Source organism: Urocampus carinirostris, chromosome 11 (genome assembly GCF_059441175.1).
Source record: "Urocampus carinirostris isolate Australia breed hairy pipefish chromosome 11, RoL_Ucar_1.0, whole genome shotgun sequence".
NCBI classification, from domain to species: Eukaryota; Metazoa; Chordata; class Actinopteri; order Syngnathiformes; family Syngnathidae; genus Urocampus; species Urocampus carinirostris.
The window spans coordinates 21,923,996-21,939,289 of NC_142359.1; the positions used below are offsets into that span (position 1 = coordinate 21,923,996).

At 40.3% G+C, this 15,294-nt stretch overlaps 1 protein-coding gene across 1 annotated transcript in view; it reads right to left on the reverse strand.

Annotated features, from left to right (window-relative positions):
- Positions 1–876: 876 nt before the first annotated feature.
- Positions 877–15,294, reverse strand: part of itih5 (inter-alpha-trypsin inhibitor heavy chain 5) — a 28,585-nt gene continuing 14,167 nt past the window's right edge. Inside the window, exons 10-14 of the mRNA XM_088347199.1 lie at positions 11,803–12,422; positions 9,036–9,086; positions 6,840–6,956; positions 4,398–4,775; positions 877–2,370 (exon numbers count right to left, since the gene is read on the reverse strand). Coding sequence (XP_088203325.1) covers positions 2,114–2,370; positions 4,398–4,775; positions 6,840–6,956; positions 9,036–9,086; positions 11,803–12,422 — 1,423 coding nt within the window. The 3' untranslated portion in view covers positions 877–2,113. The remainder of the gene's footprint in view (positions 2,371–4,397; positions 4,776–6,839; positions 6,957–9,035; positions 9,087–11,802; positions 12,423–15,294) is intronic.

Here is a 15,294-nt window from a genome sequence, read left to right on the forward strand (position 1 = left end):
CCAAAAGCCTTTTTTTTAACAATTTGGGTTTTGTTTAAAGTAAAAAAAAAATTTTTAAAAGTTTCTGTATGTGGCCCTCAAACAAAAATGATCTTGGAGCTATACAGCTATAAGCTGATTTAACTTTACAAACAAATGAGACTCAAAGTGACCTAAATACACCATTTTACTTCTACTTTATTTGCCTAGCCTTTTTAAGTTTTTGGGTAAGCGTAGCAGCAAGATGACAATCATGTCAACTCTCTTTCGGTGAGCCTCATGGTATGTAAAATGAAAACTAGATTATTAACCTATGAATACTTAAAAAAATGCATGTTTATATTATAGTTTATGTATTTTTGCTCATTCAAATCAACTTTTTTTTCAATGAATTAAGTTTTTTATATCTAGGAGGTCATATATATATATATATATATATATATATATATATATATATATATATATATATATATATATATATATATATATATGGCTTCCTTTTTAAAATTTATTTTATTCATCAAGACAATTCCGAAATATAATGCAAGTTAAAAAAAATGCATTTCAAGTTTATTTCTTATCAAATTTATTGCTTAAAAAGGGCATTATTTATTACTTTAGCTTTATCTCGGTGTTTCAAAACCAATTGTATGTATTAATTGATTTATAAACAAACTTAAAATTAAATATAGACAGATAAAAATAAATAAATCTGATCATTCAATCATTACTTTATTCCTGGCCCAGCCCCATTGCCATTTTTTTAAACACATTACAGCCCGCAAATCTAAAATTTGCACGTCCCTCCACTACAGGATTTTTCTAATTTCAAAAAATTTGCCCATATCATAAAAGAGTGTGCCATAAATGCGTAACAGTAATGAAACAAGACTAGAAAATTTATTGACATGTCACAAGTACTGGTAAAATGATTACAATGTAAAAATGTCCATTAGAATATGAAAATTGGAAAGTTTTGGGGGTTTGTCTATTTTGTATGGGACACCAAAATAACCCCTTAGTTTAAGTTGCAATAGCGTTGAGACTAAAGTATTACAAAGGAAACACGTCCCTGGAACACAATTATTTTTCTCAGAACTGAGTACTGTAATTTGTTATTCATAAAATATTTTTAACTCTACTGTCGTTTCATCTTGGTCCGTATTCCACTACTTTATAACTGCAGCACATAAATTACAGTGTCCTCTAGTTGATAAGTACTTTTTCTCCGCTTACGTTGTCACACATGTCTATCAATCCGGAAGAGACAACCCCTGAAGGTGTTTTATGTTTGCATACAAAATACAACTGGGGCTGTCTTAAGCACAGAATATGAGGACGCTAAATTTTTCCTCATGTAGATATTCTCCGAACTATTTGTCCTTGCATCTAAGACAAATTTTCAACCATAAAATAAAATACTGAAATCCGGGAGTTAGTTTACATGTGCATATTTATTTGTGTGTCACCTGTGGTGAATGTGAGGGAGGGGGCTGGGCTAATATAGGAACAACAATCTAACAGTAAACTAATGGGCACACGCGGTTACAGAATATAAAGTAGAAGTGTGCTGAATTTTTGTCATTTTGATTTTTTTTTTCCTTTTGTAATACACAAAAGAAAATGTTTTCGACAATACCTAGAAATGGAGAAGGAGATCATTGAGTGGTTTGAAGCCAAAAGACAAAATAGAAACATTTTCTTCTACTTTTATATTATGTGGCTATTTTAAAGCAGTTTTAGGGGGTCAGCTTCCATGCGAGTATATATCATAATCTGTAACTGGAGTTACTTTTGTAGTAATGCACTACATTTTGATGTCAGTAATTGTAGGGGGTAACTGACTTCCTTTTAAAGGAAGTAACTAATAACTATAACTGATTACTCTTTTTCAGTAATGCGCCCAACACCTTGAATCACAACTCCATAAAATGTATTTATTTACACATAACAAGTATTGGTAATACAATTACAATGTAAAAATTTCCAGCAAAATATGAAAATATGTCCATTTTTGGTGTTTTTTTTAATTGTAAGGGACACCAAAATAACCCTTGATGTACTGTATGTTGCAACCATTTTCCTGGAACATCCAAAGCTCATTTTAAAAAGTCCTTGGGTGAAATTGGGGATCTCAGGCTGTGTTGCTCACGTGGAGCCCCTCGCTCGTGTCAAACATATGGGGCGCCAAGTAATCCTCATAGCATCCATCCAAGAGTTTAGCGCCATTGTTTTTGACGAACCAGCAGTCGACGGTCTGTGCGCCGCCGTAGATGCGCCTGCTCTTGCGGACAACCGGCACAGAGCGGCCTTTAAGTTTCAGAAGCGCAGAAGAAGGATTCTCCCTGGGATCTCCTTCCACCACGCCCACCTCCTCACGCAGAAACTGGCCTGTAAGGATATGAAAGGACAGTTGAAGCCTTAAATTAGTAAAATTAGTCCAGGGGTCGGAAATGTGAGGCTCACGAGACATCTATGGCTCTTTTCATGAGTACTTCTGGCTCAATGATAAAACAAAATTAATAGTAATTTTTTTGTAACTTTCCATTTTTAGTCAATGCAATGCCAAAACACCACATGATGCAAATTGTCTGTCATCTCATTATCTGTACCGCTTATCCTTATTAGGGTCGCGGGGGGCTGGAGCCCGTCCCAGCCATCTCCGGGCAGTGGGCAGGGGACACCCTCAACTGGTTGCCAGCCAATTGCAGGTCACACGGGGACAGACAACTCACTCGCTCAGTCACACCTAGGGACAATTTGGACCGGAATTTGAAATGCATGTCTTTGGAATGTGGGAGGAAACCGGAGTGCCCACGCAAGCACGGGGAGAACATACAAACTCCGCGCAGTAAGGCCGGTAGCTGGATTTGAACTCACGCAAGAGGTTCCCGCGACCTCAGAACTGTGCCGCGGTGCTGCCATGATGACTTTCCGAAATATGTGGGGGCAAGGTTTCAACTGCAGTTTACACTCACAGTGTTATGCGTCTCTAAGGATACCTTTATATGGAAGCTCAATTAACAATCCATGTTTGCTGTTGAGAAAAACGTAATGAGGAAAACACACAGAATAAACTGTAGACACCGGAAAACGCCAAGCAAGCAACCAAAGCAATTTGATTGATTGAGCAGTATGGGTAGGCAGATCTCTGCACACATAGCGCAATTCCCTAAATACATCAGTATCCTTCTCGTTTGCAGTATTTTGTGATATTTGTTTTTTTTTGTGATTCTTGTTTTAAAACAATTGTTTATGACAAAATTGACAATATGAACCTCAACGATTTTAAGTAATTGCAGGGAAACACAGATCTTAATTTATGTGTTTGTTGATTTGGACACATGCTTTGGCATGATTATTATGTAATAGATCATCAAACGTCACACAGTGAAATACCATTTTCTGAAAAATTTGCATTTTTCTGGAGAGTGGGTTTATTTGAATTTTGTCTTATAATAAACGGTGTGGCGTCCGGGTGGTTAAGTTCAGGGTTTAAGTCAAGCTACTGCAGCCTTTCCGTGTGGAGCTTGCATGTTCTTCCCATGGGCACTCCGGTTTACTCACACATTCCCAAAAAACATGTTTGCCGGGGTAATTGGCCGGGCCAAATTGTCCTTAGGTGTGAATGACTGAGTTAGTTGTCTGTCTCTGTGTGCCCAGCGACTGGCTGGCAACCAGTTCAGGGTGTCCCCTGCTCACTGCCCGAGGATGGCTGGGATGGGCTCCAGCACCCCTGCGACCGTACTGAGGATGAGCGGTGAAGATAATGAATGGATGGATAAAATTTACGGCATGACTCTCAAAAAAAAAATCTAAATATTTTGCTTTCATGGCACTTTTGAGTCACAAAGGTTCCAGACCTACAGGTTAAGAGGTTTTAAATGACATAAGGCATAAAAGCATATTAGATCAAAAAGTATTAATACTGAATACCATAATATGTATTCTTCCAAATCTAAAGTAGAAATTCGAAAGCATGTGGATGACGTCAAAGATCTCACAAATGTTCGATATGCACACTGCCTGAGACACGGCATACGTCAAGTCGGTAATCCAGATGGATCGGCGTGCTGGTGTTAAAGACAGTGTGTTGCTAAAATGGCCACCTTGTTCACCTGATTTAACACCTTGGTACTCCTCAGGGGCTAGGTGAAGGGAATGATGCATGTTCCTCTCTTTTTGCAAACATAGAAGAACTAAAGCAGAGCATCAACACAGCACTGAAGACGGTTACCCAAGATATGCTTCAGTGTGTTGGGAGAGGCTGGATTACCAACTTGACCTGTGCTGTGTTTTAGGTGGTACACATTAAACATTTGTGGAATCATTCACTTAATCCACATGCTTTAACATGAATACTTTTTAATTTAATTTGCCCTAATCATGTTTTTTCTGTGCCCTGACTTGATAGATACCTAGCAGTCCGTGGCAGCTGGGCGAGAGCCCCTCACTGTCTTGGATGTAAAAGCCAAGGTGGTCTGTCTGGTAAGGCGCGGGGTTTTTGTAGCGGTGTAGCAGGACCACCAAACCGATGTTTCCGCCGATGCTCAGCGTCACGTTTCGCCCGCCGATGATCGCCACAGAGAGTGCGCCGCTCTCCACAGAGGCGCTCGAGTGGCAAGGTAACACCAAGCGGTCAGCCCCGTCTAAAACCACCTTGGTTGGCGTGACCTCGATATAGGCACGGCGCGGGCGGTCCACCACCACCGTGATGCTGCTGAAGTACGTGCGCTGAAGCTTGCGGCTGCCTGGCGGGGGAGGCGCTCCGATGAGTTTTCCGTTCACAGTGACACCTGGGCAAACAGTAGCCGGTGTTGAGTTTAAACTCCAGAACTTTAGTAGACACTCAAAATTAGGACAGAAGACACCAATGGATTTCGAACATGCAAGCAAAAACACAGTGAACAGCCTTTAGATAAGAGAATTCAATTTCCCTTATCTGGCGCCTCCCTTGAGCCTCCTCTTTGTATTAAACCTTCAAGGTTACAAAAAAGCTCAGCGCTAAGGGGTGTGTAAAACCAAGAAAAGCAACATGATTGGTCTATAGCGACTATGATAAAAAACAGAGAGTCAAAATAGGGAACTGGGATTCTATTAAATTATCTTTGCATGTATGAATATACCAGAGCCATTGCCCGCCCTAGTGGGAGGTGGCTAAAGTCAAAAACACAGTCACATTTATACATTCTTGACTGTATTTGGGAAATGTAAATAGAGGAGGGGATTCCCAGCCCCCTCGTTCAACCCAACTGATGGGTCGCAAAACCTGTCGTTGGGAGTCATTAGGTGACCAAACCCCCCAATTCCATCCCCTAATTGCCAACCACCAAGCAGGGAGGCAACATGAATCAATCTCAAAGTCTTTAGTATGACTCAACTAAGGCTCGAACCAGCAACCTCCCAGTCTCGGGCCGGGCCACCGAGCTGTCCATTGCATTTGTCCAATATTAAAAACAGAATAACCTTAGCAGCATAATAACGAATTTCTCTTTTGAATGTATTACAACTGGACTATGATTTGCTTACCTACCTGTTGCCGTGGAATCTTATACTTATTTGCTTGTATGGGCTTTTGTTTTATGCTTTTACTCACATGGTCACAAATTTACCATTTCAAGGTAAAGCTGCAATATGTATCAGTTTGACTCAACAAAAAAAGACTGGCCTTTTCATTTGATTAATTGAAAAATGGCTATTGTATAGAAAAATTCATATCCTGTGTATCGATTTATTTTATGGCTGCTAAATGTTTTTGCGCTACTTTTCATAGCACTATTATTACATAATAACATTGCACTTACTACCTAAGCCAGTCTCTAAGCACTGCTTTGTAAATATTTATGTTTATAATATTTATCGCATTTTTCTGTTATAAGTCTTTATTGCATGTTTATCTTATTTAGCATGGAGTGCCATGTCTAATTTTGTGGCAAAAAAGGTACATTCTCTATATTGTTATCAATGGCAATAAAGACTATTCTATTCTATTCTATTCTATTCTATTCTATTCTATTCTATTCTATTCTATTCTATTCTATTCTATTCTATTCTATTCTCTTAAGTAGACTACCACTTTAACTCACAATGGGTAAAACCGGCATTCTAAAAAACTCTTGGGTCCAAAATAAAACAAATTGTGTCAAAAATTGATCGATTCACTACTTGGATGTATTGAAACATTCTGAGTTGCTTTGTGTCATGTAATCAATTTTGTTGAGGTTTATAGAGAACATGTTGTTGTTTTTTAAGTTGATTTTATGAAATCAATTCATTTTATGGGAGGGGGGCTATTCATAATACAAGATACTAACAACAGTTTTTTTTAATTGCATAGTTTTCTTTCCAAACATGATCTAATTTGCAGGAGTACATTTTAAACAAAATTTGTTTGGGTTCTTTATTTTAAAAAAAAAAAGATCTAATTTTGATTTGTTGACTTATTGTTGGCCATATTTTCTGTTTTTAATTATTTCAAACAGAATTGTCCAATTGTTAGGGCTGTTTTCTTTTACATCATTTGTTGTTGTTTGCGCATAACAACCCAGGAAGTTGGGTGAAATTAATCACAGTAGTGGATTGGTCAATTTTTGACCCAAATGAGGCTATTTTTGTCGAACTATATACATTTCTGGGTAATATTTCTGGGTATTATGGCTAATATTCCTCAAACTGGATTTGGGATCCCGAATTTACCTGCTGATTTGACCTCAAGTAGGGAAAGGAGTGAACAGTTTCACTTCAAAATGACATGTCTTTCATAAAGCATTAACGTAGTAAATCATCTTCAGATCATGAAGACAACATTGTTTCATGGTTTGAAATTTCTGATTTATGGTATTGTAAGACCTTTTTCTTACCGGAGAATTTGTGATCAGAAACCAGGCGGAGGACGTGACCTGGCTCACCGTTGATGTTAAAGCAAACAGCCGTCTTGCTGAGAGGAAAGTCCACCACAAAGTGAGGATCACCGTCCGCTGGAGACATGCACGGAAAAAGGCATTTTTTTCTTTCATTTTAGCAGTGGCATTCGCTGACATTTTGAGGGCTCAGAAGGGCGAAACGTTTTTGGGAGGAGTAAAATGCACATTTTTGTTTGTAAGTGTAAATTTAATATATAAATAGACAATATAGAGATAAAACAAGTTGATTTATTTTTGGAAAAAATAACAGTTTTTAACATTATTCAAATCAGGTTTGAGAATTAGGGCAGCACAGCGGTGCAGTGGTTAGCGCGTGTGAGGCACAGTTCTGATGTCATGGGTTGAAATCAAATGTGAAAAGGTTTAATGCAAACCAAAATTTTACAAAAGCTGTAGACATTCTGTACAAAGGTTAAGGGACAGTTTGTATTATTTAGTGCCTCCCTGTGGTAAAAAAAAAACAATTCTGAAAACAACATTCATTGGAATAACGAACAAAACACATGAACTGTAATTTAAATCTAAGGAAAATAATACTGACTTAAAAAAATAAACAAAAAAAAAATCTTAAAAACAGACTTTTTTAAGAATATTCGTAGCTCAAAATGTCAAGGGTGCCATGGTGCCAAATTGGGCCCGCCCGTGTGGCGCCAGCTGCGGCTCGTTAACAGATTGGCTTTCCCTCTATTTAAGCTCAGCGCTCTCACTCTTCCTTTGTCAGCCCGTCAACGAACCTCTGCCCCGCAAAACGTGGGTTCTTACTCGGTCCTTTCCCTGTTGGTATTTCCTGTTCGGTATTGTTCCCGTTTATTTTCTCCTGTTTAATATCGGTTTCCAGTTTCGTTCCCATCTATTTTTGTCCTGTTCATTATTCTCTCCAGTTTTCGTTCCCGTCTAGTTTGTCCTGTTTAATTTTGATATCCTGTTTCAATATCAATCCTGTCTGTATCATCCTGTCCGGTATCTACCCCATCTGTCCGATATTTTTGCTCGGGCAATTGGTATCGATCTCGTCGGTCTTGGGCTTCATGTCTTTCCATGCCAGACCGCTGCCTACCGTGCATGACTCCCCATTTCCCGTAAAATAAAAGCTTTTGTGAGAAACGTCACGCATTTCGGTCCTGATCCTGTTCCGGTTCATGACACAAAATATTTTAATTTGTTTAAATTAACGTGACCCTCATATAGAGGAGCTGACATACTTGTCCACCATCTAGCTGCTATATGTACCCGGAAAAACACAAAGCTTGTGAAAGGCTTTTCATTCATTCATTTTATTTATTTATTTTTTGTTTATTTTTATTTTTGGTTTAGGTATTACTTATTGTTTCTCTGTTATTACTGTAAAGCACCTTTGTACACCAAAAGGATTGATGTAATGGGCTGTATAAATAAAGTACATTTACATTTGCATCACAAAGTCAAATAATATACACTGTCTCTTTAAAGGTGCGAGTTTTGTAAAAGACTTTCAGTAAACTAAGAATTAATAACTTACCTGTCAATCTCGGGCAATTGCTGCCCTTATCAATGATTGCAACTCCCCTTATGAAGCAATAATACACCTTGCAAACACAAAACAGGACCTGTTTACTCACAGCAAGACTATGTAGAATAAAAACAAGGAACATTTGTGAAATGTTCTTTTTTAATTATACGTCGCAGTTTATTTTCAAAATATCCTGTACAGAAATGTTTATACAGCGTACACAATTTGAAACATTCGTGTTTGCGACTGTAAAATCCCCTCCATGTCAGTAGTTTTCCCAAAAGATAAATCAGCTAATTCTACCAGAAAACTAGAAATTGCTAAAAATTATGATACCGTTTCAACTTTTATCAAAAGCAGCTCCAGTCTATGAGATGCCATCAAGATCAAGAGGTGTATAATGATAGAGCGAGTATAATGACAGGGGGCATTAAGCTTTTTCTTTATCATAACTTAAAGAAATCCTCACAACTGCTTTCCCGCTGGCTGCTCACAAATTAGCGCCTCTGCCTGTCTCGTGTTCAATTTTGAGACTGTGTGAACTCATGCAAATTACAGGCTGCACATGCAAAGCCAATGCACGGTGCATTGCATTTCAAACCAAGAGACCCCTCGGGTTACTACTGTTGACAATATGGACTCACCTGATGTTTTGGAGATTGTCACATACTTTTTGGTGGGTTTCCGCTCATGACCTATGAGAGAGAGGATGATTTTGTTAAAGGGACAGTGTGTCATACCAGTCAACTTATACGTTTTCCCCATATTTTATATGTTTTTGGATCATTTCAGGTTGTGTGTGCTCTATAACAAATTTGGTATGGGAAAATTAAAAAAGAGCAAGCTCAACTTGCCTATTCCGGCTCTATTCCAGATTGTCTCAGACACTGGTAGCAGACGACAACGTCATTGTTGGTTGCTAATGAAGTTGAAATCTGCGAAATCCTGCACTGCTACGTATAAGCAACACTAAATAACTGCAAGCGGGTAAAGTTTCTGAAAAGATTGTTTACATAAAAGATCTGTGTTTTTATTCTGCAAAGTGTGATATGTAACCACAATGTAACGTTATAACGACGTGACGTCACGGACGTAAAGTGTACAGTTGCAGAAAAGTGTTGGTAAGTGATGTCTATTGAAAATAAACTACAGTAAGCACAGAGCCGGTTTCCAAGTGTTTTATCGTACATAACAAATGTGACCAAGATGGAGCTTCCACTCTTGCCTCTTCCTCCGTTCCTCGCCCTGCCTGGCAATCCACCAGTCCCGTGGCCTGACTGTTTTTTTTGAAATTTTTATTGAAACCATCAGGTTATGTGATGCTAGCGACGCGCGAAGGCGGGAAATAATAATCCAAGGCCTGGGCAGGGTGGACCAATTCATCTTTCGGACCCTCTGACCCGCCAGGAAATTTGCAGACTATATTGCCTTGCTCTCTGGACACTTCGCCGCTCCAAAGAACGTCAAGGTGCGCGGATTATCTTCTGTCAGCCTCGACAGCGGCCTGGTTAATCGGTCCACCATTACAAAGCCGAACTCCAAATTTTGCAGGTTAGGATATTTGGAAGACGAGATAATGAGAGACCAGCTACCTAAGCACACGACAAGGTTAATCTGCGCGAGAAGCCGTTTTTGTTTTTATCGCCGGACAACATATCTCTGTCTAGAGTAATGGAAATGGCCTTCAAACTTAAGTCAGCAGCCATTTTAGCATCCTGACTAGCTCCCTCAGACCCACTTTGCTCCACATTTTCCTTCCCTGATCTCAGACTGTTGTTTTCAGGGCCCAACTCCCCATTAACACCACACCTCTTTATAAGCTCGTAGTTAACGGTGGGGTGCTATGAAAAGGTAACATTTTCGAAACTGCTACTCATCATTACATGCACGCCAGTGTGCCCAGAGCGAGGACAAAGATGCCGATGGGGTGGTAAGCTCAACCACTTTTCTTCTGCACTTGTGGACGCCAGGCCTCGCCTAATCAACATGTTTGGCTCCACCACCATCCACTTGGTGGATGCCAACACCAAGCCATTCAAGTGAAGCAGAGTCGAGCTGGCCGGCATGTGTCTGTCACTGCTGCTGGACACCACGGCCTCCAAATCACTCCTAAATGAGTCCACAGTCCGGCGACTTTTTTAATCAAGGACTGTTAAACCAGATATGGAAGACCTGTATGGTAATCGACACACCAAGATTGACATGGTTGGCACCGGAATCGGAGCGCGAGAATTCTCCTAGCTTCCAGGTGTCCGGCAACAGTGCCAAACTCCTCGGTTTTTCCTGTTCTGCGCTCTGGGCTTCTCCATCACAGACAACTTGGGTGCCAGCATATTAACCGTATTCTCGCCCTGGCTTTACAGATGGTCCTCGCTGTTCACTAGACTGGGCTGCCTCACTCCCTTCAACCAACAGCCACTAGAAAGCGGTTCACCCCTGAAACCCACCGGGAAGGTGTCAGCTTTCCTCCAAATCATGCACATGTCATGTGATTTGTAAACACTGACCCTTTATAATGGGACAGCGGACAGGATTCAATCTCTCTTGTTGCCTGCTGGGCAAACAATGCGAGTTACCACAAATGCCATACAAACAAAAAAATTGTTTGAGCAGCACGTGGTCTCGCACTGCAAGTCTGTTCGACCCCCACTGCCATCATCGATGTGTCCCGGCCAAGACGTCCGACACCTTACCAAGGTAACGGTTTGATTTCAAACTTAATTCTGTTCTGTTCTGTGAGTTGGGTAACTTTACCAGAATAGCCCTTACGATATAATATCCTCAGTTCATCCTATCAAAATAGAAATCATGTTTCTTTGATACTATATTCAATTATTTCAAAACCCCCTCCCCACGTGCCAGACACTGGCCATTGTTTTAATAAGATTGTAATCCTGTAAAGTAATCCATATATTAACTACATTTACCTGTAATTTTATTATTTCTTTTTTTTTCTGTAACTGTAACAGAATACAATTACATTTTATGCATCCTAATTACGTAACACAGTTACATGTACTCCGTTACGCCTAAAGCGTGTGAATTAATAATGAGGTGGGATCACTTCAAATGCGGCTCCTTTTCAATGTTTTTTAACTTTTCATGCTGAGGTTTTTGAGTTTTTCCTTGCCCTTATGTTGGCTTCAGATCTGGGGATATTGTAATAATAGTCTGTGCAGGCCTTTGAGACTTTTTTTGTGACTTGCCTTGACAGGACAGGACATGCAGCCCTCAAGGACCGGGTTGCACACTCGTTGGATATTGAATGGTTTTTTTTCTATTCTTTAAATCAATAATTGGGATTTTACCACTAGGATGCACTGTATAATAAACAATGCCCCTTTAAGTGTCATACAAAGTACACATCAGTTGTTTGGTTGTTAGGTAGATACTTTGGTTAATGAATCTTACCGTGGATGTTGTTGCTGAGAGTTAAACTCTGCCTGTCGACTTCTCTGCGTATCGCCTCCTGATCATCTGGCACCTCGTTGGCTGCTGATGAGGCAGGCTTGAAAACAGCAGGTGTTGGTGCCATGGCACCATCCTCCAAGACTTCTGGCTTGCTTACCAGCATGTTGGTTAAGGGGGTGAGAAAGTTGTATGTCATGGAGAGGTTGGTGGCCCGTCGGAGATGCCCATCCCTCTCCCGGCTGGTTTGGCTTAGCAGGCGTGAGCGAAGCTCCTCCTTGACCATCAAGAATCCCCAAACGCGCTTTACAAAGCCCATCGCCAACAATTTTGAGGCAGCCCCCCATTCAGGAATTCTGACCGCTTTTATGTTCTTCTCGGTCTCGGATTCTCCATGCCGTATCGGCACTTCGGTCTCCAGGATGACCGTCTTGTCGTTGTTCATGGCCATGACCTGAACGTGGAGAGACTCGGAGCTCCTGTTGCTCAGTTTTCCAGCAATGACCATCTCTGAACCATTGAAGTAGTTGACAAAGTGGTGCTTCGTCACATGGTCCACAGAGTCAGACGTGTATTTGATATGGATGTTGGATAGAAGCGGAGTGCTGATCTCTTGGTAAAACCTAAACATGACAGGGATCATTTCAGTACATCAAATATTGGGGTGTCAAAACTTCTTCCTTGAAGGAGTGCAAATGAAAAATTACAAGGCTGCAAGGAACAGTCATATTTCTTTTTCCTTTTTTACTCAAATATAAAATAAAAAACAAGTCAATCAATAAACATTTTGTTTACGCCTTAATGGTCTCAACCTTTTTTATTTATACAGACGCTCCCCTACTTACGACCATTCGACTTACGAAAAACAGTAGATACGAACATTTTTGGGGGGATGTTGAAAAATATCCAGACATGCTGTAAGTTAGATTTTCTATTGTGTGCACCTTTTTCGAGTAGTTTCTTTTGTGAGACGGACTTTACAGGCCAAAAACAAATAAAAAAACAACAATATAAGACAGGCTCAAATTTCAGCATTGGCTTGGAAAGGGATAGAAAATAACGTCTTGATGGAACTGAAATGCAAAAAGAATCTGAACGACAGAGTAATTAAAATCTTCTTGAGGAAAGATTTTTTCATTTTTTGCACAAATAAGTAATAAATAGAATTAAAGGTGGCTATATTCCTAAATAATAATGCAATATGATGATATCTATATCAATGATGGTTTGTATATATATAGATAGATAGATAGATAGATAGATAGATAGATAGATAGATAGATAGATAGATAGATAGATAGATAGATAGATAGATAGATAGATAGATAGATAGATAGATAGATAGATAGATAGATAGATAGATAGATAGATAGATACTTTATTCATCCCCGAAGGGAAATTCACATTTCCAGTAGCATCCCTGAGCTGAGAACAATACAATAATAAAGCAAAAAGAATACAATATACAAATACCCAGTGTGACGTGCAAATGCCCACTGTAGTGTGTTATATAGAATTTCTAAATAGTGCTACACAGAATACATATTGCAATAAGATTCGGTAATATGCAATGTAGGTGGGGTGGTTTAATGTGGGCTTTTACTCTGCCGTGTAGAGTTAAAGAGCCTCATGGCATGAGGAAGAAAAGATCTCTTCAGTCTGTCCGTAGTACAAGACAGTGACAGCAGTCTGTCGCTGAAACTGCTCTTCTGTCTGGAGATAATGCTGTGTAGTGGATGCGATGGATTGTCCATGATTGACCGCAGCTTTTCCAGTGCCCGTCTCTCAGCTGCTGTTGTTAGGCTGTCCAGCTCTTTGCCCACAACAGAGCTCGCTTTCCTAACCAGTTTATTGAGACGAGAAGCATCCTTCTTCTTGACGCTGCCTCCCCAACACGCTGTCGCATAGAAGAGGGCGCTTGCCACAACTGTCTCATAGAATATTTTCAGGAGCTTTTTGCAGATTTTGAAGGAGGCCAGCCTGTATTTGCGTTTTATATTTTATAGCCATCAAATAGATATTGAGGGTGGGATTGAATCAGAAGCACTACTGAAGGCTTTGGTCTGAAATGTACGGCCCGCTACTGGTACACACTGTCCCTTTAACTAGAACCTTTAAAACAAATCAACTAGTTGCTTTTTCCACATGCTGGAAGCTCCAAAAAGGTGGATGGTGGACAACAAACCGCCCCCAGACAACAGTTTAGACACCACTTGAAGGTTTTCTCACAAAATCCTGCACCTGAAAGACACTTCTTTTAAAAGTTTTTAGATCGCAAAATATTCAAACTTCTCAGCATCCTGTCCTCGCCCAGGAAGCAATCATCCCCCCGCATCTCCCGTTCGTCCGCTCACTTGAGGCAACCTGTCGCCCACCTTGAGAGTTTGCTCACCTCTAAAAAAGCCAATCTTAAGCTCCCCCATCCTTTGCTTGTCACGCCGCTGTGAAGCCCAAAGCCGTGTTTGCTCAAGACGCGCGAGGCCTATTATCTAAGCATGCTCAGACGCCTCTCGCACAGCGCACACGCATTCCTCGCGCCACTGTGCAAACAGCTCGCGGGCCGGCCGGGCCAAAACCTGACGGTCGGCAATAAAAGAACAGGAAAGACAGGGGAGGAGGGACGGCGGCCTCTCCGGTTGATTACAGATGTGTGCCTGTCTGGACACAGCGTGTTGAAAGACGACTTGCCAAAGTCAGGGATTAAAAAGGGATAATTGGGATCGTTTAGCTTACAGAAGAAGAAACTGAAGAAAATACTCTATCGCAATTTTGAAATTCAGTTGAAAGATATGTTACCCTACCATACGTGACAAACGATTGGCCCGCGAGCCACATCCGGTGTATAATGACATCCGGCCGGTGAAATTATTTTAAAAACATCTACTATGATGACCCGACAAATAACTCTCAAACTTCAGATTCCATAATGCAGCGCTTCTTCTAGACTTCTTGGAAAGGTTCCCGCATCAGTCAAGATAGCTGTGGCCTGACGAGCGCAGCCGCTTTCAAAACTATCTACTGACAAACAACACATCAGACAGTCGAAAGGCAAGACCGACAAGTGCGTTAATAGTGAGTTTTTCGTGTCAGGAAGGGGAGTCTTAACGCTCGGGGACAAAATTCTATCCATAACGATGTAACAGAAGGCTAAATGAAGAAAAGCTGGGTGACGTTTCTGTTGCTCTGGATTACGAAGATGCTAAACCCTCTCAATGGCCAAGAGAAAAGTTGATTCGAAAACGGAGCCTTTTAAAACCGATGGGAGGCTGAATATATGTTTAAAAAGATTGCTGGTTAACCCACATGTCTTCTTTGGTGAGCTAATGCGGCCGTAATTAAGGGATTGACTGTAAAATGACACTACAAGACAAAAGATCAGGGTAAACTGAAAATCCTGAATGAAAAGCAGAAGATTCAGAAAGTTGGAGAGTTATAGAAAAGTACGATGACCCAGCATATGTTTTTCACCAAATCAAAATTAACAAGGTGAAAAGC